The sequence below is a fragment of the Neodiprion lecontei genome, chromosome 2, assembly GCF_021901455.1.
Source record: "Neodiprion lecontei isolate iyNeoLeco1 chromosome 2, iyNeoLeco1.1, whole genome shotgun sequence".
NCBI classification, from domain to species: Eukaryota; Metazoa; Arthropoda; class Insecta; order Hymenoptera; family Diprionidae; genus Neodiprion; species Neodiprion lecontei.
The window spans coordinates 35,076,838-35,103,809 of NC_060261.1; the positions used below are offsets into that span (position 1 = coordinate 35,076,838).

Below are 26,972 nucleotides of genomic sequence, written 5' to 3' on the forward strand. Positions count from 1 at the left end.
GAACCTGTGCGCAAATTAATCATCGAGAAAATTCAAAAAATTTGTAACCATTAAACGTAGCTTTCAAAATCATAATCTATTTAAATGTTTGAATCTTACATTTTTTCAGCTTTGTACGCAAAAATAAATTCACTCCTTCAATGCATTAGTATTTCCATTTGAACGAGTCTACTGTTTGTTTCGTTCGGCATTCGATAAGGGATCGTGCCCGCAAAGCTGGTCAAGGCTCTGGCTTGTTCTCTGAGATCGCAAAGTTGCTGTTCCCTCGCAACCTCGTCGCCTGGTTCAGTTGAGCGTAGTTTTTGATACAGCTTATACAAAATAGTCATTGTAGCAAGAAGAACGTCAGCTAGAGCACCAGTAATTTCTGCTGAAACCCGACGGAGCGCTGTAACACGTTCGTCAACTTCTCTAACATGTAGCGGTAATAATCCGGAATCCGCGATGGTCTGAAATAATTTGTTGTTTCAATATCAACCACTTCAAACGTAACAAACCCGTAAGGTGAATCAAAGAAGCTTACCCTCAGAGCATTTTGATGCTGTTCGCTATGGAATTGGTCAAAGAATACCATAAGATCTCTTAGGGTGTAAAAAGCAGCTACAGATTCTGCTGGAGCTTGAATAGCTGTCCCTTGGTACCTGTTAACATTTATTGAGGACGGTAATTTTACGCTGTTTAAAGATCTCGGAAGTTTTTGAAATATACCTGAAACTGATGTCGTTGGCAGTATCTTGAAGCCTAGATCTGAGTGAGCCAGGAGTACTTTTCTGACTCACCACTTGTGCAAGCAAGGAGCACATCAGACTCAAGACTTTCTCGTGATTTCCAGCTAAATCGTACATAGTAACTGCATCTTCAAGTAGACCTTTTCGATTCAAAGTTTCGGCGCTGATATTAATCACATCTTCCACATTAATTTGGAACTCATCCAATATTCCTGGAAGCCGTTGACCCATGTCTATTCGTCCAATCAGCAGGCTTCGATTGGTCGGCGAAGCATCTACAACCATTTCTGCAGCCGAAGCTGCAAACATATTCCGATCATACGGATCGTTCATCGTCCTAGACAAGAATGTTCAAATATATAGGACGTGATGTTTCATTTTCTTATATATATATTCTTTAGAAACCAAAATATTTTTAGTATCTGACCTCAATAAAAAGAGGTAATGCAGACTCTCCTTTGGATCAGAAGCCTCGAATCTTTTAACATACAGCAAAATTAAACGTGCAAAATTGAGCCTTTTCGCAGGGGGCTTGTCAACAGGATCAACACTTATTAAAGGCGCCAATACACTTTGACTGACTCCAAGTAAATTATGTTCGTGCATAGCCGCAGCGAGATGGACAGCGTGTGGCAATAATCGAGCACCCGCACCTCGTGCCAAAAATTCAATGGCTGCCTCAAATTGACCAGTCAAAAACAGCATTGAAAAATAAAGGTAAGGCTGCTCATGAGCATGATAATAGGATTCCCCTGAAGAACAAACATTGAGACATGGTTACTAAACTATAAAAACTTGGTATACTATTAACATAATTATGAATTTTCAGACTTAGTATTTCAACAAAGTTCTCGAAATTTTATTCAAGTCAAATATTTTTGGTTCTTACCATATTCTTCTAGAATCGTGGTCTGTAGGTGATCTAGAGTAAGTTTATTTTCAGAATCTGCCTGATCTCTGACCTGACATAAGCGTAGCCACAAATAATCATCAGCAGTGGTCATAACTTCGGAATGTAAATCATCAGGATCGCAGGGCACAAGGGCGCAGTAAGCGGCTCTTTTATAAGGGTCAGTAGCTGACCTGACGTGTCGCCGATACTGTAATTTAACAATAGATTCCGATCTACTGCCAGGACGCTGAGTACTACTGTTCGCAGCTTCTTCCACGACAGCTCTAAACTCATCAACACTCGAGCCAGCTTGTTTGAGACAATGTAAAGCAGCATGGAAATCCCCGGCTCTCATACAGTAGTAGACTAACGGCCACAATGGCATGCCATCAACTTGTATCCCCTCTAAGCCGAGCGTTGATTGTATTTTGACTCTTACAAAGCTTTTCACAAGCGGCAAAGTGCCAGGAATGCCGCCGCGCATTGCTTGGGCAAGATTCTCGCTGATAATAGAATTCATGAAGTCTGTGTAACGATTTTCAAGGTACTTCCGTGCCTGGGATACTATTTTTCTCTCAACCTGAGAGCTGCTTCTCGATTTCATTTGATCACCCCTTGGAGTTACGGGAATATCCACCATGGCTTTGACCATTTTCCACATATCTGCTACTTTCTTATCATCAAAGCTCTCCGAAGCCTTGGCTAGGATTTTAAACAAGTTTGGTCGTGTTATGCCTCTCAATACGTGGTCATTGTAATTCCGCACTTCCTTGGCATACGCAGCTTCGATGCTGGACAGACCGCTTACAGCGGAACCTGCAAGTTTGGTTCGCTGGGGCATGCCCCTTAGGTCGACCAATTCTCCGGAGGGAGCAGTCATTGCATTCATTATTTCATAACGCATTTGTTTCCATTCCCCCAGCATGTGTTGGAGCTGCTGAACTCTATTTAGCTCGAATGTCTATAAGAAAAAATGCTTTTACTTAATTACAATTGTTTCATTTGATATTGTGTTACTCGAGCATTAGAAAATTATAACTATACGTACGTCTTTATGTACTTGTTCAATGATAGAAAGAATGGCATTTTCTTTTTCATTTCTCAAGTAGCTAACAATGTCTGTATCTGCGACGGGATCCAATGGCTCAAAAGTACGCCGTGCACTCAGAGAATTCAATTTTTGTGATATTTGCGGTAGGTCAACACCACGCGAACCCAATAAGAGATGTCTGCAGTAAATTGAAACGGATTTAATTATAAATGGCAAGGAGGTCGAGCCTCGACAATTTTGAGGTTACATTTAAACTCCGCGAGAAAAAAAAGTGGATACGTACAGAAATCCGGTGGTGCCAATTTAATTTAGTCATCCGTTTTTGTTTTACACATAAAGAACTAAAAATTGGATATTTAATTTCCGTACTTACGCCTGTACTTGATTATCCTGACTGCTGGGCTGAGTGACGCGGGACCAAAGTTCGTTAGAGGCTTCTAAAATCTGTCTTAAGTTTCTTTCGACTTGCGGTAATTCGCCGTTTCCCTCTACAGCGGCTGACAATTGCTCAGCCGACCGTAGGAGCTCGTTAAAATCTGAATCACCCATTCTGAAGAATTTCAACAATAAATTAACACGGCGAACTGAGGTTAGAGTAGTCCCGTACACGCCATTTACAAATTTGAAATTTCGTCTGCACGGACCAGCACGGACTTCAACCGATTGGACTGCCATCTGATCCTCGCATCAACAATTAAACTCCAAATACCCGAACCTCTAAAAAATGCGTAATGGCTGGTCTGCGAAGCAGACGGTAGCAGACAGCGTGCTGTCAAACTAGGCTGTCAGAGTTGTTCAGCCGATATTTTACACGTGAGAAGAGCAAGGAAAGAATACGCAGTAATAGTATTATAAATAAAAAAGTGTCGGAAGGTTCAATATCGTAGAAATGTCGTCGGAAGTCAACGCTTTTGACGATAGCGAGACGCAAATGGCTCACGAGGATCTGGAGGATGACGTGGTCCAGGAGGTCCTGACGATGGGGACAGACCTGCGGCAATATTCCCGACAAATAGAAAAAGAACTCAAAGAAGTCGAGAATAAATCTATTCAAGACTACATAAAAGAAAGTCAGAACATAGCCAGCTTGCATAACCAAATTGATGCCTGTGACAATATTTTAGAGGTTAGTAAATGGCTATTCGATACATGACGATACGTTCTCTCGCTATCACAATTTATTTATTACAGAAAATGGAATCCATGCTACTGAGCTTCAAAACCGACCTCGGCAGCATAAGTTCGGAAATTTTATACCTGCAACGAAAATCTGTAGCCATGAGCCAGCAACTTTCCAACCGCCAGGTCATTCGAGGACCACTGAGTCAATTCATCGAGGACATGACTGTTTCAGAAGCTCTGATAATGTAGGTTGAATAATAGAGTTCTGTGCCATTTTAACTATTAAGTTATCAGAAAGTATGTCATTTAGAACAGCAGAATCTATTTTTTACTCTGTTTTATTATTAGGGGAATCATGGACTGCCCGGTTACTGAGAAGGAATTTTTAACACAGCTGCAGACCTTGAATCACAAAATAAACTTTGTCAAAGAGCAAAGCTTCAAGGAAGCTAAATCTTGCCAAGACGTCAAAGAGATACTCGAGAAATTGAAAATAAAAGCAATGTCCAAGATCAGAACTTATCTGTTGGAACAAATATACAAATTTAGGAAACCAATGACCAACTATCAGGTTCCGCAAAATAACATGCTCAAGTATAAATTCTTTTTCGAATTTGTTTTGGCCAATGAAAGAAATGTTGCTGAAGAAATATGTGGGGAATATGTCGATACGATGAGCAAAATTTATTACTCTTACTTCAAGTCGTACTCTTCGCGACTCACAAAACTGCAGGTGAGAAAAAATTAGACATTTGCCTTTGCAATATACTTTACTAATCTTTCTATATGTGTACTCTAATGTTTTCTAGTTCGAAGAAGCTGCCACCAAAGATGATCTGATGGGCGTTGAAGATACAGCTGGCAGAGGGATCTTCCACAAAACTCCCCTCAAACATCGAGGCACTGTTTTTTCAATAGGCACCCGAGGAGATGTTCTCAATTCTCAATTAGAAGCTCCAATAATTGTGCCGCATACTGCGTCTAAGACTAGGGTTCGTTTTTTATTATTCAAGAAGATTTATAACAATCATAGGTGAATCAATAATGTATTTCATTCACAGTATCACTACGAAGCTTTGTTTAGAAGTGAACAATACGCGCTGGTGGATAACGCTTGCAGAGAGTATCTATTTCTGTCGGAATTTTTCAAGGTTCGCGGAACTCAGGCGATGGATATTTTCGATCAAGTAATTCAACATATTTTTCCCTTGGGAATTGCAACAATTAACGAATGACATACGGGATAGAATTGTAATTTTTCTTTTATTTTTCTATTAGGTGATGGGCAAGACCTTGCACCTGTTACTCAAGAACTTGCAGTCCTTTGTAGATGACTGTTACGACACTATAGCTCTCTTTCTTTGCTTGCATTTGGTAATGCGGTACCAATTGACTTGCCATAAACGAGCTGTCCCTGCACTAGACAAGTATTGGGATAATCTCACCTCAGTTATTTGGCCAAGGTAATCTCATCAGTTCTCTGAAAACGAATGTGCTTGGGATCCATTTAGACATTCTATTTCAGGTTCGAGTACGCCTTTCAGTTGAATATTCAAAGTATCAAAGACTGTGATCCCTGGAAATTGAATAAGGACATAGGACCTCATTACGTGAGTAATGTTACTTCCTATCATTTAACGTAACCACAGATCAACTCTCAAATAAATTTATGTCTTGACTCGCATCTCTATTCAGATTACTAGACGTTACGCTGAATTCAGTGCCGCGATGGTCGGAGTCGGAGAAGGATTTCCATGTGAAGGAGCTGCACAGTTGTTGGCTGAATTAAGAGAAGCAGTACAATGCTTTTTACTTAGAATGGCCGCAGTCTTTGTGCAGAGAACACAGCAATTAGTGTTTCTAATCAACAACTACGACTTGGTCCTGGGAGTTCTTATGGTCAGTTGTCGCTCTTTGTCACGGTCTTTCATTGAGAAATCAATGACGAACAAATAATTGTAAAAGTTTCGTTTCTCTGTAGGAAAGAACCAGAGATAATTCAAAAGAAGCTGAAAGCTTCCGTGAAAAATTGAACGCCCGTTCCTCTGAGTATGTTGAGGAAGTGTTGAGCCCTCATTTTGGCGGAATTATACAGCTTGTTAAAGAAACCGAAGCTTTATCTGATAAGGGTCAAGTGGAATATTTTAAGCAGCACGAAGGAACGGCACTGGCTTTAGTCGAGGCTTTTACTCAGTGTTGGAAAAACGAGTTGTCATCAATAAATAGCGAAGTTTTGAGATCGTTTCCAAGCTTAGTTTTAGGAGGCGCATTGCTTCAAAGAACTTTAACTCAGTTTGTTCAGTATTATCACCGTTTGCATAAAATTTTACCCGCAAATGCTAGAGCTCGATTGACAAACATCCATCATATTATGGTAGAGATTAAAAAATATAGAACGAATTATTAAAAATGTTTTTAGAATAATTGTTAATAGCGCAAGTTTCTCAAACGGAATCTCCCCAAAAATTTGTCAGCTGCTACTTGAGTTAGTAAGTATGTCGACTCATGGTCGGTTGGGATTTTAATTATTTATTAATAACTATATTGTATATTCGTTCATATCATTTGTACATAAATATAGATATTATATATAAATATACCAGAAATAATAAAGATTTATTAAAAATTTAATTGACGATTGAAAATTTTTTACACCGGGATTAGGATGATGAGAACGGAGAGGCCTGAGTTTGTGGAATTCAATGTTTATGAAAAAAGTTTGTACATTTATTTAAAAAATTAATACGAACTATATTATACATCCTAGTTGAACGGTTATCATGACTTGGTGTACTCAGTTTTGCACCTCGTTAACTCTCGAGTCTATTCGAGCACCTTATTTAATTTTACGTTCGCGTACATTCAATTTGTATAATTTATTTTATATAACAAGACGATTCTCGTTAATCTGTATCTTCACTGTGATGATAATGGTTGAGAAAGATTTAAGTAACACTTATGGCATATTCATTGAGTTAGTTAACTTTGCGATATCTTATAATCTGCTTTTCTGCTTCTCAAAGAGTAAGTACTTTCCGGTGTTATTTCACGTTACGGAAGATGAACTCGAATAATTGTTCAAATAAATTAAAGAGTTGAATGTTTTGAAGTGTTATTTCAAGACGTTAGTTTTCTCCTTCAATCATAGTTCCGATCGATTTCAATAATGCATACTTACAAAGAGTGCATTCCATATCCCTCCCACAATAGCTGAGCTTGAAATTGTTGTTTGAACGACAACCCAAAACTTTTAGAGTAGCGTATCAACTGCATGAATAACTCCGTTCGTTGCCGGAATGTTGTAAGAAATAACTTTAGCATTGTTTACCTTAATTCGGCCTGAAATGAACAAAAAAAAAAAAAAAATACGTACAATTAGTTTAGGAAAAATTGTACTTATGAATACTGATATTCATAATAATACTAAATGAGAATTATGAGACTTGTGCTAGAATTAGCAACGCACAAGACCCAATTTCAAAATTGGAATGAAAATGAAATAAAGCGTCTGCAGGTCTAAAACAAGATTAAATCTGATTATTCACTGGTCATTACCATGTGATTAAAGCAGGCTCGAGGAAATTACTTTGCATTACGAACAAGTGGGTTAATTCTACTTTAGACATACGGCATCTGATCATCTTTCGATCTTTCCAGAATGTTAGTATGTTTGGAGGTAAAAGATTTTAAGATCGTTACAGTCTATAAATAATTGGTTCGGCTGTTTTGATTGATAACAAAAAGTAATTAAATCTGTAAAATAAATAATAAAGTGCGAAAAAATAAGTCAGGCAATTATCAGAGTTAGCGTCTTATACAAGAGATAAATATTTCCGATTATTCATATAAAAGTCAACGGTCTGTTTCCACTTTGAGATAAAAAAATTCCGTAGGTTTCACTCATTCGAACAAAGTTTTTGTTGACTGAAAATAACGAAATATCTTTGTTTTAATTACAGTAAGTGCAACAAATAAAAGGGAAAGCTCGACAGTCCCTTCCTCGAACCAGCGTGCTGCAGATTTTGTGCGGAAACATTCACTGGCCTATTTTCCCAGTGGTCAATGCATTGCAAAGAATTGTGCGACGTTATGGAGAGAATACCGTGTGAATCCGGCGAAGTAAATTCGTTAACATGTATACCTGAATTTTTGTGGATGTGTAAAAATGCCTGCGAGTGAAGGGTTTCCTTCTGCTGATAATATCTCATTCCTGCAGTGAAGAGCGTTGTGGGTATGACGTGCCTCGAAACGATAGCTCTCGCAGCTTCTTGATTATCTTCGTCGTCTAGCCACGGTGGGCTTCCGTTTGGAGAAGCTGATGCAATCATAAATGCATTGTCGGTTGGAGCAAATATCGTGTAAGTCTTTGACCCTGAAAATTATTGAATAACGTGTTTACTGCACAACCATGCAATACGCCGACAATATTTCAACTCTGCATGTCGGATAGCTCAATTGCGTAGGTACGTTGTAATAATTTCCTATTTCATTACCAGACAGAGTTTCCTCCAAGCCAGAGGCGTGCAGCGCTCTCAAAAAGACAGTGAAGCGACGTTCCCGATCTGCTTGTAGTGTTTCTACTAAATCACCGACAGGCAATGGGAACATTACTCTATCAACCGCGTGCGAAATTCCCTGAGGAATTTCGATGTTCTGTTTGTCAGGCAAGACTCTTGCTCCATTGATCGTGGTTACCTTGAAAGAATTATTCGTTTTGATTGAAACACCGAAGTGACAGATCTCACACTGATTACAAATGTTAATAACAATGATTATGGCCTAATATTATCAGGCGTATCTTCCTATAAAAGAGAAATGTATACGTATCTAGTTTAGTTCTCAGTTATAATCAAGAAGAAAGGTCACATCGTTTTTGACAGACGTAAAAACGAAGATACGATTGATTGTTGTGTTAGTAAATTGTTCAAGACAGTACCCTCACATCATTCCATTCGACATCTTGCATGTTATACGTGTTTACTCGAAGCTGAGTCCCGGCCAGACTGACTCCGGTCATTTCATCCTGGAGAGAATCGATCCTAAAGGCACCAGGAATCACGTGGTGCAACAAAAGCTGTGACGGGATAATTAGAGATTTATTTTAATGAAAAGTTTGCCAGAGTTAATTTAGACAATGATTAACTACTTCATTCCATTAATTATGAAATCTTACTCCGCTCAGAAGTCGGGGATTTTCGCGGAACTTTTCCTCGGCTTTTTCTGGCCCTCCAAGCTGCACCAGTAATGCCCTGAAGGCTTTGTCGGTGGGAACAAATATCGTGTAAGGTCCTGAAAAATTTAAGTGTGGTAACAATTGCGTAAATTCGTTACCGCGATAAAGTTCAGAACAATATCTACGGACCTGAATTATAAAACGTGGTGATTCTTTTTTGACTTGCAGCATTGACAGGTAATACAATTACACCGCGATTTCGGAACATTGAAGGTAAAAGTGCGTGCAAAAATCGTTTAAAAACACAAGCTTTGAAAATTTAATCTAAGAATTACTCGAATGAGGAATTTCCCAAGCTTGAATGGCATTGCGTCAAGTCACCTCTACATATAGCTTAGTAGATAAAACACTATGAGCACGTGGTACGCAATCTTTTCTAAATTAGTTTTATTAATTCAATCCTGACCATGAGAAGTGGAGCACAAGTTTTAATTGAATATAATATTCTACGTAATTATTCTGTCTCTGAGTAAAAGGTAGTCGTTTCATGATTTTACATTACGAACATGATATACACAGAAGACGGGCACACCTCACCTCAGACGTTATTACACGTGTCATTAGCAGAAAACAAATGAAACTTTAATTACTCCTACGGAATGCCCCGAGTATTCTGGGAGATCTGCGAATAGATCTCCATTTCTCGTATCGATGTTATAATTAATTGTTTCGCAGCGTAATTAGTCAATATATTACGCAATATATCGTAATAGAATAACAACCATCCAGGCGTGAGAATATTAATAGAGAGTGAACGCGCGTTGCCTTAGACTTAACGAGGCAACATCGTCTCGCGAATCTTTAATATTCGTCATGTGTATGGCGCACGGTGTTCGTGGGAAAGTAGTTTCCACAATTTTGTATAAATACAGATAATCGTTGCTCAATTTTTTCATACCATGAATCTACGTAGACACGATGAGTGAACGGATGAAAAAAACTTTCTCACGTTTAATTTACAACTAAAATTAGTGTGATAATTACACTACGATATGTAAAAATTGTAACATAATTTGTGTACGTCTCAGGATGTACCACTTTAACCAAAAGAAGTTTCGGATTTGACTTACCGGTATCGTTGAGAACGGTGTCGAGCCCAGACTGCCCAAGGAACTTGGCCATGGCGTAGAGTCCTTGCCGTTTAAAAATTCTTATAAGATTATCACCGGCCAAATCAGAGGGCGGAGGTGTGACAGTGAGGACGGAAGTGGGAGCGAATACGGTACTGCTCTCATAATTTTCTTCGTAAACAACATTCGTCTTGGGCGTGTTCGCTATGGATCTAGGAGACGGAGAAGCCGCAGTCTTCGAGCCAAAGTTGCTGTAAGTAGTAGGACTGAAGTACCTATTCGTAGTATATTCGGCGTAAGTGGAAGTTGACAAAGGCGTCGTCGTCGGATACTGGGTGACAATTTCATTGACCGGAGCCATGGTTGGAATGAAATGGCTCCTGGTAGAAACTGGATACTTGGAAACGTAGGACTGAGTTTGATGCACTGAGGGTCTTGACGTGCTGCGATAAGAGTTGTACACGTGGCTACTTGGAGTGGTGGCCGAAGTGACGTATCTGTCGGTCGCCGATCCGCCTGACGATGAAATCGTGACGAAAGGAAGACGGTCGTCCGAAGACTTGCTGAAATCTGTGTTTTTTCCTGTTTCAAGGACAGTCTGAGGCCTGTAAGTCGTGGTCGGTGGTGGTCCGGTGATCACTGTGGGGACGTTTGTGATCGCTGGAGGTTTCCGGGTTGTAGTTATTGTTTCGGTGACGGTAGCAGTGGTGGGTGAGGGTTTGACGGACGGAGGAGGCAGCTTCAGTTCTCCGTTCTTGATCCTCTCCACTATGGACTCAACGTCCCCGCCATTTTCCTTGTCAGCGTTGCCCTTGACGCCTTGAACCTTGTAACTTCCGTCTGGCTGCTCCTCGAGGACAACAAAAGTGACTTTTTTAGCCGGTGAATTCTCCAAAGGAGCTTTGCCGACCTCTTCCAAGTTCCCGTCAAGCTTGTGCCTCAGTACTTCGAAATCCGCGCCAGGCGGAAGAACACCTTTCGTCAACTCCTCGAGGATCGCGTTTGGCGGTTTGATGCTGGTAGTGGGCAAAGACGATTTGACTACCTCCTTCAGAGACTCCGAGGTCAGCTGAGACTCGACCGAAGGTAGGCTGTTCGGTGCGCGAATGACCTGCACAGTTTTTCCATTCGGGAGTACCAGGTCTCTGGTTGAAATGTTTTTGGCTGCTTCGTCGTCCGGGGACTGGAGCAGAGCCAGTTTCAACTGCCTCAAGAGTGCTTCTCGCTGAGCCGACGACTGAGATGACTTGCTCTTGGCCGAAGATTTCTGCCTGGTTGCACCGGCCGTAGGCTTTTCGGTCTGGTAGATAATCTGTATCTGCGGCTTGGACTTCCCGTTCTGCGAAACGCTCGATGTGCCTTGCGATTCTTGAGCTTCTATCAGGGACAAAATGTCCTTGGGTATCTCCTGCTTGTCGTTGACCAATTTGCCACGAGCTGTTGCACGAGATGTGGGACTCGGCGAGGCTTCAACGGTCGTCGTCCTCAGCGTTGTCGTCGTCGCAACTGGAGGGCTGCTTGTTGTGCTGGAAAACTTCTTCTGATGACTAGCTATCGCCTTCAGGAACAGATCGCTTTCTGCCGCGGTGATTTTCCTTGCACTTGGCGAGGACAAGAGCAAGGGCGAAAAGGTTGATTGGAACGGAGAAGGAGTCGTGGTGCTGGTGGTAGTTTGCAGTTGTTGAAGTTGCTGAAGCCGCAGGAGTTCTTGCTGCCTCCTGAGTTCCTGCTGCTCGGCCAACAAGCGTTCCCGCTGCTTTTGAAGGAACTCGAGTTGTCTCTGTTTCTCGAAGTAACTTTGAAGCTGGATACTTTGACCGTTGTTTAAGAGCGGCTGGTTCAAATTAAGATACTTCGCGTTGTTGATGGGCAAATTTTGATACTGACTAAACTGCGGCTGGGATTGAAGGATCTGCTGAAATTGTTGCTGCTGTTTCACAGCCTGAGGCTGATACTGAGTTTGGGCCGTCTCAAAGAAATTTTGTATACGTTGCTGGTTCGAGTTTTGCCGCTGCTGCTGTTGCTGCAACTGCAGTAGCTCCTGTTGCTGTTTCGCTCTGTCAACCTTATATTTTGCCAAGGATGGGAATGGCGATGTGTTCTGGAGATTTTGAATAGGGTTTGGGACTCGACCAAACCTTGACTGATGCTGCTGAACATCGCTCAGAATCTGTGCTTGTTCGGACGGAGACAGTTGACGTTTGTGAAGATCGGACGAGACGCTTTCCTGCAAAAAAAAAAGAACGAACAAATACACTCGAGGTCAGCGCTACGGTTAATCATTGAACGTAAAGAAATTCACTTTGCGATTTGATTCTACAAGTATAAGACAACGAGATCTAGAAGAAAGAAAATGATCAATTATACTCTTGCGTAATTTCTCCGGAACATTCGACAGAAATAGCTCACAAATTAGTTAGGGTTAAGAAATTTAATGAATTGGTATAGGCGGTGTTCATCGGAGCAGATCACGGCGCGCGGGCTTTGAGGAAAGACAGAAAACGTTATAATAAAAACTGTAACAATTTCCCACCGCAGATGTCGTCATGGGGATACAAGGATTGCATACCGATTCTTGCTGCATTGTAGAGCGTTGGTGAAAAGTTACACGAGCGAAAGAAGATATATCACATGATCGATTGACCGAATGAATATGGGCGCGGTTACGGCAGTTAAGAAATAGTCTGGACTATTCCATATTCTTTACCGGATCACTAATATCGTTCTACTGTAGGTATACACGTATTATCGTGCGGTGCATAAAATTTCCAGATACTTTCACCATCTTATTTCTGTTACAGCCTCAACGCTCCCATCAATTTCACCTGTCCGAGTTGCAATCGTAAACAAATTACAATAGTCATCTGTGCAGATAACTCAAGTCATAACAAATATCGTGTATTTTATATGCAGCGGTGCATTATACGTAATATAATTTAAAATTATTTACGGATCAATAAAATCACGGCGTGAATAACAAACGGTAAAGCAGTTGATGGAAATTTCATGTTCCAAAGTTTATGCAACGGAAGCTATAAACGATCAATTTATCATTTATGTGCGAAATGGATTCTGCTTTAACGGAAACGTTCAACGTTCCACACTGTTTAACCGTTCAACAAATACAATTTCAATTTTACAATGCATAAATAACTACCGCATTCGGCCCTGATAAAAGGCCATCAGTAGAAAAATCTTTTTGTTTGTTTTTGGAAAAAATTTGATGTACTTTCTCTACATTTTTTCCGTTCCAGAATTATTGAGAAAAATTCTACTGCCGGAAGAATGTCGATGGCTTCAGTCTTGCAAATCATACCCTTAATTTCATTCGTTTGTATAACTTCACACTACGGTAAAGTTATGAAATAATTAAGAAATAAAAAACATGCCTATCCACGAACGTACAGCATCTGTAATTATACTGCTGACGGAGAAATCTAGTTTTACACCTACTGTACTTTGCATCGATTGGTCCGAGAGCAGCGAGGTGAACGGCGAGAGAAATATCAGGGATTATAGATCAGCAAACGTTAACCCACTGACGATAAGAATTGCACCGCGCCCACGGGCTTGTTTTGCAAATAGCTTCATGCACCTGTAAAATACCGCAGAAGTCTGGCCGAGATTTTACTTCGGGCTGAAATTTTATTACAGTAAATCGTCGATCGGTTCGAATTACATGCTGGACGATTCAAGGCGAGTATAAATTTTCAAAATCGCTGCAAGGCTCCAAGCATGACGGTGTACAGGTCGAGTCATCGGAACCGAACATAAAACATTCCCCTGCGGTACAGAAAATTTTGAAATCTAGGAACGATTGTATCTCGAAGAGATTCCCAGGAGCTACGTGACCATTAGCCGCAACTATCCCATGGCGTGCGGTATTTAAATATGGTTAGTATAATTCCCTTTCACGTGATGCCGAACGTTTCGTAATCGCATCCCGCGAGCACTCAGCGTCCAGTTGCATACAGTTTTATTCGTCGACGGCTAGCATGCGTAATAATTATTTCCCTGGACTACGGGAGGTGGATTATGGATGGATGGATGGATGGATGGATGGATGGATGGATGGCGGACTGAGGCCCAAGGATGTAAACTCGCGGCTGCATGCATGCAAGCTGTCTGATTGAAAATTATGCAATAAAGACATCAGGAACCGGTACGTATCGGACATCGCACTGTTAAAACAGATTATACGTTTACTACACATTTGCTGTGTAAAAAAGTTGTCAATTAACGAAATCGGCTTGAAAATTTACAAATTTGGCACAGCGACGTGAATTACTGTGTATTTGTTTTGAATTTACAATAAAAATTGTTGATTTTACTAAATTTTATGAAGATAGGACAAAAAAGTAATTTGAATTTACTAAATTGTGTGGTAAATTTATTGTATTTGTAAATCGAGTAAACAGTATGTAAATATATGGTGAATTCAATGTTTCGTATCCGAATGAAACTTCGAATATTGTGTAGGAAGTTCCATAGAGTAATTTTTAACAGTGCGTGTGTAAATAAAATATACACTTTATATACGCTATTTTCAAGGTAAATAAGTAAACAAGTCGCGATGCTTACACCAGAGTGCAAGGTGCGATATTTTTTTAGTGTAGTTCTCTCGAACCGGAATATCAGGCTCCATGAAAATTCAACACCGAATTATCAACTCTCACCTCTTCTGCCAGTCAAATAAACGGCAAGACGCACACGAGGTTGCTTTGATTAGGATATTATGCAGGGTTTGCGTCGTAAGTTAAACAACGACGCTCGTCATCCGTACGCGCAACTTTCTTCAACGGAAATTTTTCTCGTGCCGTATTAACATTCGGAAATCTTATAACTACACGCGCGGAATCCTGAATACAAATATCGCTTGGTGCCTAATTGTTCTGCCCCATTAAACGCTGATCAAATTGTCAATGAAATTACACCCCGAGGATGTAAACGTAAGAATTAATTACCCTTGCGTAGCTGATTAAAAGAGAAAGTGCGGTAAATTACTCACGTTTGCGGTATGTCTAATTTACATTCGGATTTAACGGTCTTACTCGTAATTGAACGCAAACAATTTTTCAAACGGAATACGTTGCGCTGTTATGGGGAACGGAATTTGCCAGATACCGATGAAGATTAACGCCCGACTTTCAGGAAAAGAACTTTCATGTACGTCGTTGGATAATTTGTCAGGTGAATAAAACCGACAAATAATTCTTTCCACAGTACTGAAAAATTCGTACGTAAGTGGATCGTCAAAATTGAAACAAGTGTGCAGCATAAATTTGATGATTTTTTAATCGAGGTATGGTTCGTACGTTTCAATTTGAAGAGTCGGCATAAATATCACCGTGAAGTAAAAACTGTTCAACCGAGCCCGTTCATCAATCGGCGATCCAGACGGACTTGCGAGGACGTTCTACTGGTTAACGATAAGTGCAACAGCAGCGGCAGCGGCGTGTAGCAATGAGCGAAAGGTGATCGCAAAACGAGGGACCGTCTGCCCGGAGGCTGCAAACGGACTGAATCCAATTTTAAATTCACTACCGGGAAAGTGAGAAAGAACCGTAGCAACGAGCCTCGACAATAATCGAGAAGCTCTGTCCGCAAACCACATTCGAAACGATTCGGAGGATATTATAAACGCGTTGTGCAAAATTAGAGGATCAGCGAATCGAAGACTCGGGTCATCTGCAGGGACCTGACTCGATCGTTTCCTTTCTTACCGCCGCATCTTTATGCCCAATTTTTCATTAATTCATGCCGGAAAGTAATCCCGAGCTACGTCGACGTATTGTACGGTTTGTATACCGAGAAATGACCGCTATACATTATACACACACGCGTACTTTTCCTTTCTTAAACGTTTCGCCGAGAGCTCGGTATTTCCGGTTTCTCTCGTAGTTTATTTTTAGTGAAAGGATGACCCGCGTCTGTTAAACCGAGAGGCAGAATGACCTAAGGCAACACTTGGAAGTCCACGTCACGGCGCCGCGCCTCCGGCCAACGTAAATTGTAAATTGGATCTTGCGGATTGCTCTGGAAGATTCGATAAATTTATTTCTCACTCGTAATATTCTATTTGTATACGAGAAATGTCGCACTTCCGGTTTTATTACTCACGCATCGTTGTATAATCATAGTTTATTTTTCCCATTTACCCGATAGATACTTGTCCCCGATAATTATTTATTCATTTTTTATTATCGCTGTAACGACGGTATAAATTCCGGTGTAATAAAACTTTCCAGGCAAGAATTTCAAGTCCAAAACATGTCCGAATTTAATTTTTTTATTTTTCTCAACACCTTCACGTGATATAATCAGAGAATTTATACAAACTGGCTGAAACTAATGTAACCAGTATCGTTTTCAGGTTAAATTATACGTATTTGTCAGTTACACCGATCGAGCTTAGAACCTAGAACTTAAATGATAATGTTTTCAACGATCCGGCAGCGTTAACTTCCTTCTAAACGCGCTTGATTATTATATCCGCAACAGGAGAAATCTAAGATTGAATCACGGTACACGTGTGTAAAGTATAAACTTGTGACTAAAAACGTATCTACAAATAATAATCTTAAGTGCCTACACATAACCGATAGTCATCATAAAACTGCTGTCGATAATAATTTTCACAACTCTTTTTTCCACTCAAGGAAAGTTGGAGGTGAGAGGAGAGAGAAAGAGAGAGGAAAGAAGAAACGTACAAAATATCAATATAGGTGCAAGATCGCGATTACCACCGAAGAAAGTTACCGTAATATACTCTCAATTGTCGTACATATTGGTATTTTTCGTCCAAACTTCCTCGACGACAATAAAGCCAAGGAGTATAAATAATCGGTACAAGTCGGTTTGTACCAGCATGTAATTTGATATAATATATTACACATATGTACATACATGCATGTACGTGACAGTAACCAAGGGTCGTGTAGGCTGACACGTGACGGTATTCTTTGTTTTTTAAAAGAAAGTTCAGCCAGAGAAATGTGATGTTCGTATAGTCATTATAAACTAACGTCGACTCGTCACGATTATACACTCAGATGAACTTCAACACATTCAACGATCAAGAAATTGTATATAATATTAAAATACGTGCAGTTCCATGGTTTTAGTTTCAGTTTATATACCTAAGCAGATTGCGTAGGTATGTCACGTACATGTGAATATAAAATTTTGATCGCCGTTACTTTATTTCTCATCCTCATCAACTGATAATTACTCGATAAATTACAATCACCACTCTACGTAATATTTCGGTAGCTTGAACGGATTGTCGTGGTTTTTAAAACTCGGTCATAGGCCGGTGTTCGTGTTAATCGTTGACCTCAATACCGACGAGAAAGAATAAAAAGAAAATGAAAACATTTTTTAAAAAACTACTACGAAAGTATACGTACGTACGAACGAAGAACTTTGACCTCGTTTACGTACACGCACGCAATTCGCTGGTATTATATCTGGAGCCATTTGTATCTGTACAGCAGTCGCTACCGCAATTAGTCGTAAAAAATTGTTTACTTTTTTTTCCTACTTTTTGACACAGCTTGATCGCATCTGCACGAAACGTAGGCCATGCACGCGTCTATATTTATACAGTTTGTAAATTTTCATCTGTTGTATCTTATAACGAAGATTGTTCTCGCGTGCCTTGCAGTTTTGCAAAATCGTACTGCAAACGGCAAAGTAACAGAGTTTGACTAATATATTCGTTAATTAAAAAGAAGAGATCCGCATTTGACGGACCGTTTACAGTCAGGAATTACACAGGAAAAATGAACATACGTGTTACGATTCGTGTATAAGGAAATATTTGCAAAGAGAAAAAGAGAAAAAATTGCGAAAGGCATCTTATAGGTATTCGCGAATTGCATTCGTGCATGCAGTTGTAACGCGATTCGTTACTGACGTAGAATACGAAGATATATCGCTCCTCGCACGTAATTCTGGTCATTAATAAATTGCTTAACTTCAATACTCGAGCAAATTAATCCCGCTGCACGCTTACTTCTAGGTATACATATAATAAGATACGCAAATGGTTTAAAATGTAAATTTCTCGTTCCACATTCATACCTGCAGTTAATCCGACGATAAAATCCAGCGAAAGATGAATTTATCATTCAAATATGCAGATCCTGTGTACGGCTGCTTACCCAGAATTATACTCTCAATCTGATTATTCTGCATGGATAATATACGACGAATGTGGGATATTAATTTCTAAAATTCGAAAACATTTTTTCAAATTACGAGCTAAAAGTACGCGAATTCTTTTAAAAATATCAAGTTCTGGTTACTGGTCAGCTCAACCAACCTCGGAATATGTCTGCCAGAATATTCCGACAACTTTCGTTACGTTTGGTGTACGATACGATGTAGGTTTAATGAATATTTTTACACACAATGACTGAGCGAAGATACGTTTTTTCGCATTATATATTTCATACAACCGTCAACTCGTATTACATCGGCGACACTTTTCCCGCGTTAACTGAACTTAATACAATTCTGCGAACACTGTACGAAGATTAGGAGGTGTTACGTTTTTATAAAAATCAGAATAACAATCGTGTGGAACAAAGTTAGGATATAATAAAATATAAATTCGAAACTCATCCCAAAGTCTTTATTATGTCGCGCCTAAAATTTATGAATGTGTAACTTCTTACGGTACATTATTCCGTGTAAATCTTATATTATACGTTTAAGATGTACGTACATTACCTGCGTATAACGCAGGCGTCATGGGATCGGAGATGAACTTTCTTTACACCGCATTACGAATACAACGTACATACCTATACACAATAATAAATTCTTCTCACGATTTGAATAAGATAGCACACCTCGTATTATTACTCTACAAGCTGTTGTACGTGAACGTATGAAATATACGAACGCGTATTATATTATGCATCATAAGAGCGCGGCTTTTGCCGTCGAAACTTTTACTTTTAATTGACGGAAGCAAAAGGAAAAAACAAGGAAGAAAAAATTCATACCGTCTAAGGTGAATTTTTAACCAATTCTTGCGAGTAACGATCGTCTGGGAAAAAAGAACTGCGAAAGGTGTTTTTCGCACCGAGCTTTCTTTGCATTCAAACTGCACTCTCGTGCCGAATTTGCCACTTTTTCGCGTATCAATATATCGGCACAGATTTGATCAGCGATTCGGGCCGATGTAAAGACGACGACGCCGAAAAGGTGGTTGGTCGAGTCGTTTCGATCGCGGGGCGAAGAAGGCGTTCGTTCTTTGGTTTCTTCGTTCGGGTGGTGAAAGTATTACGACCGACAAACGATGCCTCCGTAGCTGGGAGTCTGCAGCAACAGGTACGAAGCTCGGACATCCTTCACCTTCGCGCAATTGTTCCGTATCGCCGTAACCAGGAGAGAGGAGATGAGGACAAGCACTCGTTCAAGTGGGAAAGCGGCGAGAGTATCACTTCCCGCTTCTCACTCTATCCGATCATCCGATATCGCTGTATCGGGAGACAAGAGTCACGGGTTACGATGTGTTCGCGGAGTGCGGAAGAACACAGGGGATGGGAATTGAAGTTCCGAATTATTTGATGGCGAAACTTGAAGTAAAGAACTCAAACTTTGAAGAGACAACGAAGAAATACAAGATTCCGGAAATTCAAGTTTCGATAGAGCAAAGTTCCGAAAATGGAAACATACTCGTACGGCGTAGTTTACATAACTGGTAGGTGTAAAAGATCAGGATAACCGAAAATCAGAATGACCAGGATCCAGAACGTGAAAATATCGTAAATCCAAAATAGAGAGAGCTCAAAGTGGCGAAATTTCACGAAGCCAGAAATTCACGGATCTGAATATTTGGGATCATCCGGAATTTCGATGCTTCGGATTTTTAAATTTTCTCATCTTCACGCTTTCGGAACTTTGACTTACCGGAGTTACGTCGGAATTTAGCACTTTCGGAACTTTGATCGTCGGGTTTCGGACCATTCGAAACTTTGTCGTCTCTCCAAAGTTTGATTGCTTCGCTTTAAGTTTCGCCAGAAAACATTCGGAATTTGGCTCTTTCGGAACTTTTCAAATTTCGGAATTTCAACCACGCCCGGAACACAGCACTGCAAAACTTCGAACTCCGGCTCAAAGGACCGAGAAGATTTCGACCCCGTTTTCATTCACCCGGAATCAACTAGTGACGTAATAAATTGACCAAACGTTGCACGGACAGAGATAGAGGGAGAAAGACAGAGAGAAAAAGAGAGGAAAATAAGTACTACAGGAAGGAAACGAGAGAAAAAAAAAAAAAAAAAACTAACTGACAAAAACTACGTGGAAAGTTTTATAGCGGATTAAAAATCGTGAAGAACAATTTCAATGGCTTAACGTTCTACGTCCAACGATTACACCCGCAATTCGCTGACAAGTCGAAACACCGTCGAGCTTCGTTACATGCTAAATACATTTATAACGATCGTAAAATAAACTGACAACTTTTTTTTTTGTAGTCCAGTCATCGATAAATGGCAGGTGAAGCGGAGTTGATAGGTTCACGCTCGATCACGATTGCGTATTGTAATTACTAATTCGAGACAGGGTCTGAGGTAATTGAAATTTCTGCCGTTTCAGACGGGGCGGCTGGGCTGTGGCCGATGATCGTTCATTTCCGCGATTTATCTTCGTAACCGTGATCGCTGCGTGCCTTCCACCCGTTTCAAGTGTGATCCACCCACGGTAAAAAAATGTATCCTGTTAATTACGACCGCCCTAATTCCATCAAATGATTGTACAAAATTGGCTCGCAATCAGTCGATCGTGCAAAAATCTGAGCTAGATCACACCACAATTTTCACCTATCATAATACAATCGGGTACAACTTTTTCACCGTGTTACGCAACATGTTTCAGACTATACTAAATAACGCGCGACACAAACTCGCGAATTTACGATCTGATGATATATTTACACACATGGAAATATGTGTCGCGATGAATGATTCGAGAAGATAATTATCGTTCGGCGAAATTACCAAATCGGTGAAAATATAGCATTTGAAATTTGTTTGCATCCAAGCTGCGCGATGTTATATAGAAAGTGTCGAGACGACACGTCTTCTCAAGCACCAAGTTCATACTCTCGCTACAACAAGATGCGAGACGAAGATAGGATGATATGGTAATCGTGGGTGTAAAAGTGGCGTTGTTAAAACTCCGGCAGAGTCGAGGTGAAAACGTCTCGCGAAGTAAGGAAAGGAATTGGAGGGGAGTTCGGATCGGAAGAAAAGTTGCTGATGTTAGTAAGGGGATATAAAACGAGAGGGAGGCTTACGCGCGTGTAACGGAAACAAAGGCGAGCCGGAAATCGTGCGAATTACCGTCGAAATATAGACTTCCGTTTACACGGACAGCCGAGGACAGCCGAGTTGTACACTGCCGGGAAAAGGGGGGAGGAAGGAAGCGATGCCGGAGAAAATTTCATCGCCAAGTGTTGCACAGGGATACCTACTCGTTCGTATTACACGCAGATGAAAATTAAACGCGGCGTCACTTTACATGGAAAAAGGAGAAGCGAGCCTAATTCCAATATCTCTCGGGTCTGATTTATGTCAAGAAATGCATGCGTCAATTTCATTTTTTCGTATCGTGAGATTCGTTGCAATCATCCGATTGCAAGCCTAGTAAGCATATATTACAATGTAGTACCGACAGGGAAACAGGAAGGTTTTTTTTTTAAATTTTAACCATAATTATTCGAACATAATGAATTTGTCTTTGCTGAAGAAAAATTAAAACGAAAGTCGTGATCGGTCATGAAATCAACTCCGTGTTATATTTGAATTTTTTCTTCTTCCGCGCGATCGTAATTTCTTTTTCTAATTTAATATTGTTCCAAGACCACGCTATAATATTACAGAGGATCGAGTCTGTAAAGAAAGTTGGAGATATTCAAGTGACTGCATAAAATTTGCAACTGGTCGAACGTTATTTTCTAATTATCTCGAACAATTGTGCGGAGAAAATCGCAGAAAATAACACAAGCGGTATTGCGAAAGCGACTGTGTGATTTCAAGTATCTGTTAAAGAAAAAAAAAAAAGCAGCAACAACGACGACAAGAAAAAAAAAAAAGAAAAAAAAAAGAACCGCACGTAGAAAGTTTCGAATTTTCACTGAATCAAAAGCGAGTCTACGCAATTAATCTTTGCGTCGCGAATTGATGTACAAAATCACGATGGAAAAAAAAGTAACCAGTTTTAAAGCAGCGCAGAATTTTTCAAGACTTAAACTCCTGGACTGAATCCGAAATCGTTGCGGTAAGATCTTATCTCTAGGATTGAGATAGATGAGATTTGAAATCCAAGTTGTTGAAAAAAGTACAAACTACAACAAAACAAAGATGAGCCGCACGGTTTGAGACGGCGAGATCTCTCGGACCGGAAAGTAGATCTCTGGCACGTTCACCCACTAACAGAGTGACTTCGTGACCCTCCGTTAAACACGCGCGCACATCGCGGCAAATTACGCGTGTGTGAAACGTATTCCTTGTAGCGTTTGGCGATGTTCGCTATTCGTATTTTCGTATTTTCGTATTTTCTAAATCGAATTATTTTCAGTTTACTTTGTTTCGTAGTTGGGATTTTGATGTTATGATTTTGATATTTTTACTTACAGTCAAAATATCGATACTACTGATTATCGAGTGTGTAAAATATCGATGAAAACTATCCATTTTTTCACCTCTATAGTTATCGATGACGGTAAATATCGATAGATATCGCCCAGCGCCAATTCCTTGTCGTTTTTTCGCGTGGTCCGGAAGCTCGGGATTGAATTTCAATTTTTGTGAAAAAGAATTTCGCGACATTGAAAAGTCTGCGGATGCGAAGTAAGCCGCATTAATCGTTAATTCCTGCCGTGGTGCAGCTCCTCGGCAATTTTATAATTGCTAGATTTCTCTCACAGAGTCGTTTAATCCGCGCCTGAGAGTGTACTTATTTCCGCTCAATAAAATCACCGTTTCGGCCTTGCAATTTTGGCGAAAAAAATCAGGCGGCAGTATCAATCCCGTACAATTCATTTCCCACGCATGCATCCGCCTGCAGCGGAAGTGCACCGCGGCAGATAGAAAGTGCAAAGAAAGCACGACTCGTTGTCGAAGAGGTCAGTGATTTTTAATCGAGGGGGACGAGAGCGGTCTCCTGACTCGCGGGAACAATTTTTACCAAACCTTTACCTTTTGCCATGTCGCAGGTACAAAACGAAGCGTGATTTCTACCGGAAGGGCATCACGCTCCGCGTCGATTAAGCCGCGGCTAAACCGTGACGAAATTACACCTTTCAGGATAAACATTTTTACCCGCATACGAGACTTTTTTCGCAGCACCGAGAAAAACGTCGCGATTTTCAACAACATCGCGGTCGCTTATGGCAATATCGGGAAGAAATTCGGACAGGTTATAAAATTCGATTTTTTGTTTTGTTACTTCTTTTTTTCACCTATAAAATAGAAGCTGACACGCATTGTCGCGACTATTATTAGGTGCCTGATTTACGAGGACCGGGAGAAATGGGCGCGGAAGGTTTTTAAAAAAAGATACTTTGCCAAGGGTTTGATTTTTGAATAAAGTTTTCATCTTGCAAGCTTGATGAATTTTCAAACTAGCGCCAATCTGGTGCCGAGGACTGGAAATAATTTAAAAAGTCTTGTATAATTCAGAGACAGGAAGACTCGGTCAAAGGATTTTCCCCTCTTCGATAAATAACAAATACTTACTTGCTCGACGTTTGAAGATTCCGGGTCGAAATGATCGGCAGGATCGGGAGATTCGGCATCGACGAAAACGGCGAGCAGAAGAAGTCCGAGAAGAGTTTTGACACGGATATAGTTCTTCCGTTTTTCCATCGCTGCAACCGATCAGCGTGGCGCAGATTTATCTGATCTCGCTCTCCTTTTCACTTCGACTAAAATCCAACCGACCAATTCACTTCGGGATGTACGCGGCTTCCTTCCCTGGTTCTTCTGGCAATTATTATTCCCGTGTGAGCTTTCAGGCGTATTTAACAGAGCACCGATTACCGACCGACCATTGTAAGTTGAGAGGAACGAGGACGGGGTGAGACTGTCCGATCTCGGAGAAGGTGTCTCAGTTTTACTACCTTCCGGCCGAGCCGCCTTCGGGTGAAGAGAAGAGGAGTGAAAAGAGAAGAGTTGCCCGAGGAGGGAGAGCGGCTCCTTCCTCCGGCGAGTGAATGTGATGTGAACTCCGGGAATTACTCCAATCTCGCAATAATTTGGCTCATTTTTTTCACCGCATAAATGTATCAGCCCCTCGAACAGCCGAAGAGAATTTCAGAAAATCGGGATTGCGGATCATCGATCCAATCGAGATGAAATCCTGCGACATCTTTGTTGCGGCCAAATTTCTTCGTGCGCATAAATCGTGTCCAAAGTTCGATTCTGACTAAAATTTTTTCAAGCGGTATCGAAATTTTCTGCATCATTTTTAAGTACCTTGATAATTATATTTTAATATGTATTATTGATAGTGTGAAAATTGAATAAAAAACGTTTCGATTTCATCGTCATTTTTATCATGACTGTCACGGTGCTGTTTCCTAAGACAGGGACCCGCAGTTATATTATACCTAATACACCGGTGCATAAAAGGCCACGACAGAATGCCGCGTGAGAAAAAGTGGATAGCCGTAGTCACAGAAAGAATATTGGTGTACAAAGGTACACAATTTAATATATATATATATATTTTATACATTTTAAACAGGCAATTACGGCTTGAAACTTTACTTATTCATTTATTTCACTGCCCATAGAGCTCGAGCAGCCAAGTGGCAAATCAAATGGCGTAAAGACACCGACCGAAATATAAACTGTATAAGGCACGTATAATACAATCATACAGAAACGAGGTACGCTCTGGATTCGCGCAATGCTAGAATATTTGAACGAAACAATTTCTCGAGGGCTTGTCGTCCAGCGGATGGTTTCTTAGCAGTTTCGAAACAGTTTTATTTTAACGCAAATTCCGGACGATATGGCGCGAGTCGATTGCCGAAAAATGACAATTCATCGACGGTTTTCTTTTGGAAGAATCAAGAGAGAAAGGGAGGATATTGTTGAGAAAGAAACACCCTCAGAGCAATTTCTGCACACCTCATACCTTCCTCGCGAGTGCGCGAAAATTGCGCAATTATTGCGCGAAGGAATCTCGGGCCAACGACATTATATTTACGCTTTACATTTCTGAGCCAAAGTCGTGTTTCGTACACGTTCATCAGCTTCGCCGCGCGAGCAATCTTACAACCGTGAATTATTTTTACACTGGATTTAAATATGTATGTAAATACGGGGTTGAGCTTTGCATATTTTTCATCCAACTACGAACGAAACCATGTACGGTACGAGGAACGAAACTGTCGAGTCGGAGTAAACTATTACATTCGGATAAAAGTGCTGGAAGAAAAGATTGCAGGGCAATTTTTACCAATGAGGCTAAAGGCTGATGAAAAAAAAAATTTATTAAAAAAAAAAAAAAAACTCATACTCACGATCATCCGATCTAATCGAATGGCGGGAAGTTGCGATGACCGACGCAATTAATGCGTTAGATTGCGCAGGCAGTTCTTCCTCGTGGATGATTTGAAAGTTTTGCGTAGTGTCGAGTTCGCAATTTCATTATTGGAAAACGCCCCGAACGCGATTCAAGGGTAGATTAATATTAGGCCTGAATTGTACATTGTACACTATGTCGAGGTGTAAATTTCTCCTACGATTGTCCAATTATCCGACAGTTATAATTAAAATTTCTGACTGCATGCATGCAGCGGCGCGCAATTTCACGCGTCATGCATGATTGTGTATACAAACGAATGCGGTGGAGCATTGTCTGTAAACTTATTACACGTGTATTCCATCCAATTATTGTGCGGCTTAATTAGTTCCTTCGTCTAGAGTACTGACGGATGTGCAATCTCTAAGATTTGCACACCTTTTGTTAAAATAATTTTCAAACGAATTAAAAGATGTTTGAAAGCGATCAGGGAAGTCACTGAATCGTCGAAGAATCGCAAACAATGCTTTCGGAAATACATGGTATCAATTTTCTTCATTTCGCAACTCAAGAATTTTTAAACAGAGCGAAATCTCTATGGGAGAAAAAGTTTTTATCGACTTGTTCTACGTTTCGTTGTTCCTGAAAGATCGCTGAAGGTAAGGTCGAGCTCGACTGTACCGACCTCTTACCGACGCGCACTTACCGTCTAAAGTCAGACAGATGCACCAGCGGTTCGACGGTGAAAGCTTCAATCGGTAAGCTCAGGCACTACACTAATTGGCAAAACGGAAAACATTCGTATCCTCGAAAGTTACAATACTTTATCGATAATTCACTCGCTTATACGATCGATCATTCGGTTGATAATCTGACCATTGAACAGTGAATCCAATAGTAAATTGTGTAAATATCCGTGTACATACATTTGATTTTCATATCGCGAATAATCGTTTCAAGTTCAAGAGACGAAACATTGAAAATTTTTGGTGACAGAGTCGTTATCGATTCTCATCTATATTCCAGCTTCGGGCGTACTGAGAACGATAACCGAGGAAATTGGGGAAAAAAGTTATGACGACTCGTCGACGCTGTTTTTGTCAAGGTAAAATTCGTCAACGCTGAATAAGTCAACGAGATAAACGATCCCCGTACTTTTAACACATTTCCACATTACCGCGGAACGATAAGCGAGCTTTGACTCCATTTTTTTCTATCATCACATGCCGCAATTGGCACACGTATAATTCTGAACCGTGCCTACTCCTCAATGATCAGCCTCAAGTAGAGTATAATTGTATAACATCTGTACGAATACGAGTAA

At 40.4% G+C, this 26,972-nt stretch overlaps 3 protein-coding genes across 5 annotated transcripts; 1 reads left to right on the forward strand and 2 right to left on the reverse strand.

The window, feature by feature from the left end:
• Positions 1-57: 57 nt before the first annotated feature.
• LOC107217728 (nuclear pore complex protein Nup93) lies at positions 58-3,355 on the reverse strand. Of its 2 annotated transcripts, none has more exons than XM_046730996.1 (7): positions 3,045-3,355; positions 2,669-2,849; positions 1,618-2,581; positions 1,152-1,480; positions 709-1,061; positions 524-641; positions 58-449 (listed from the first exon to the last, which is right to left on the reverse strand). In XM_046730996.1, exons 1-7 carry the CDS (start codon positions 3,344-3,346, stop codon positions 138-140), a joined length of 2,559 nt encoding a protein of 852 aa, XP_046586952.1. In that variant the 5' UTR covers positions 3,347-3,355; the 3' UTR covers positions 58-137. The 2 variants fall into 2 exon arrangements, with proteins under 2 accessions (XP_046586952.1, XP_015510854.2); XM_015655368.2 differs by having other exon boundaries at positions 709-1,065; positions 1,156-1,480; positions 3,045-3,349.
• Positions 3,356-3,418: 63 nt separating this feature from the next.
• LOC107217730 (vacuolar protein sorting-associated protein 52 homolog) lies at positions 3,419-6,424 on the forward strand. Its single transcript, XM_015655372.2, has 9 exons — positions 3,419-3,797; positions 3,863-4,038; positions 4,142-4,526; positions 4,603-4,785; positions 4,855-4,980; positions 5,072-5,256; positions 5,319-5,403; positions 5,489-5,692; positions 5,775-6,424. The coding sequence occupies exons 1-9, from the start codon at positions 3,561-3,563 to the stop codon at positions 6,198-6,200; spliced, it is 2,007 nt and encodes a 668-aa protein (XP_015510858.2). The 5' UTR covers positions 3,419-3,560; the 3' UTR covers positions 6,201-6,424.
• Positions 6,425-6,434: 10 nt separating this feature from the next.
• LOC107217701 (mediator of DNA damage checkpoint protein 1) lies at positions 6,435-24,529 on the reverse strand. Of its 2 annotated transcripts, none has more exons than XM_046730991.1 (7): positions 23,854-24,529; positions 10,097-12,323; positions 8,967-9,082; positions 8,736-8,867; positions 8,287-8,488; positions 7,935-8,165; positions 6,435-7,132 (listed from the first exon to the last, which is right to left on the reverse strand). In XM_046730991.1, exons 1-7 carry the CDS (start codon positions 23,980-23,982, stop codon positions 7,044-7,046), a joined length of 3,126 nt encoding a protein of 1,041 aa, XP_046586947.1. In that variant the 5' UTR covers positions 23,983-24,529; the 3' UTR covers positions 6,435-7,043. The 2 variants fall into 2 exon arrangements, with proteins under 2 accessions (XP_046586947.1, XP_046586946.1); XM_046730990.1 differs by having other exon boundaries at positions 6,437-7,132; positions 8,730-8,867; positions 23,854-24,528.
• Between the last annotated feature and the right edge of the window lie 2,443 nt (positions 24,530-26,972).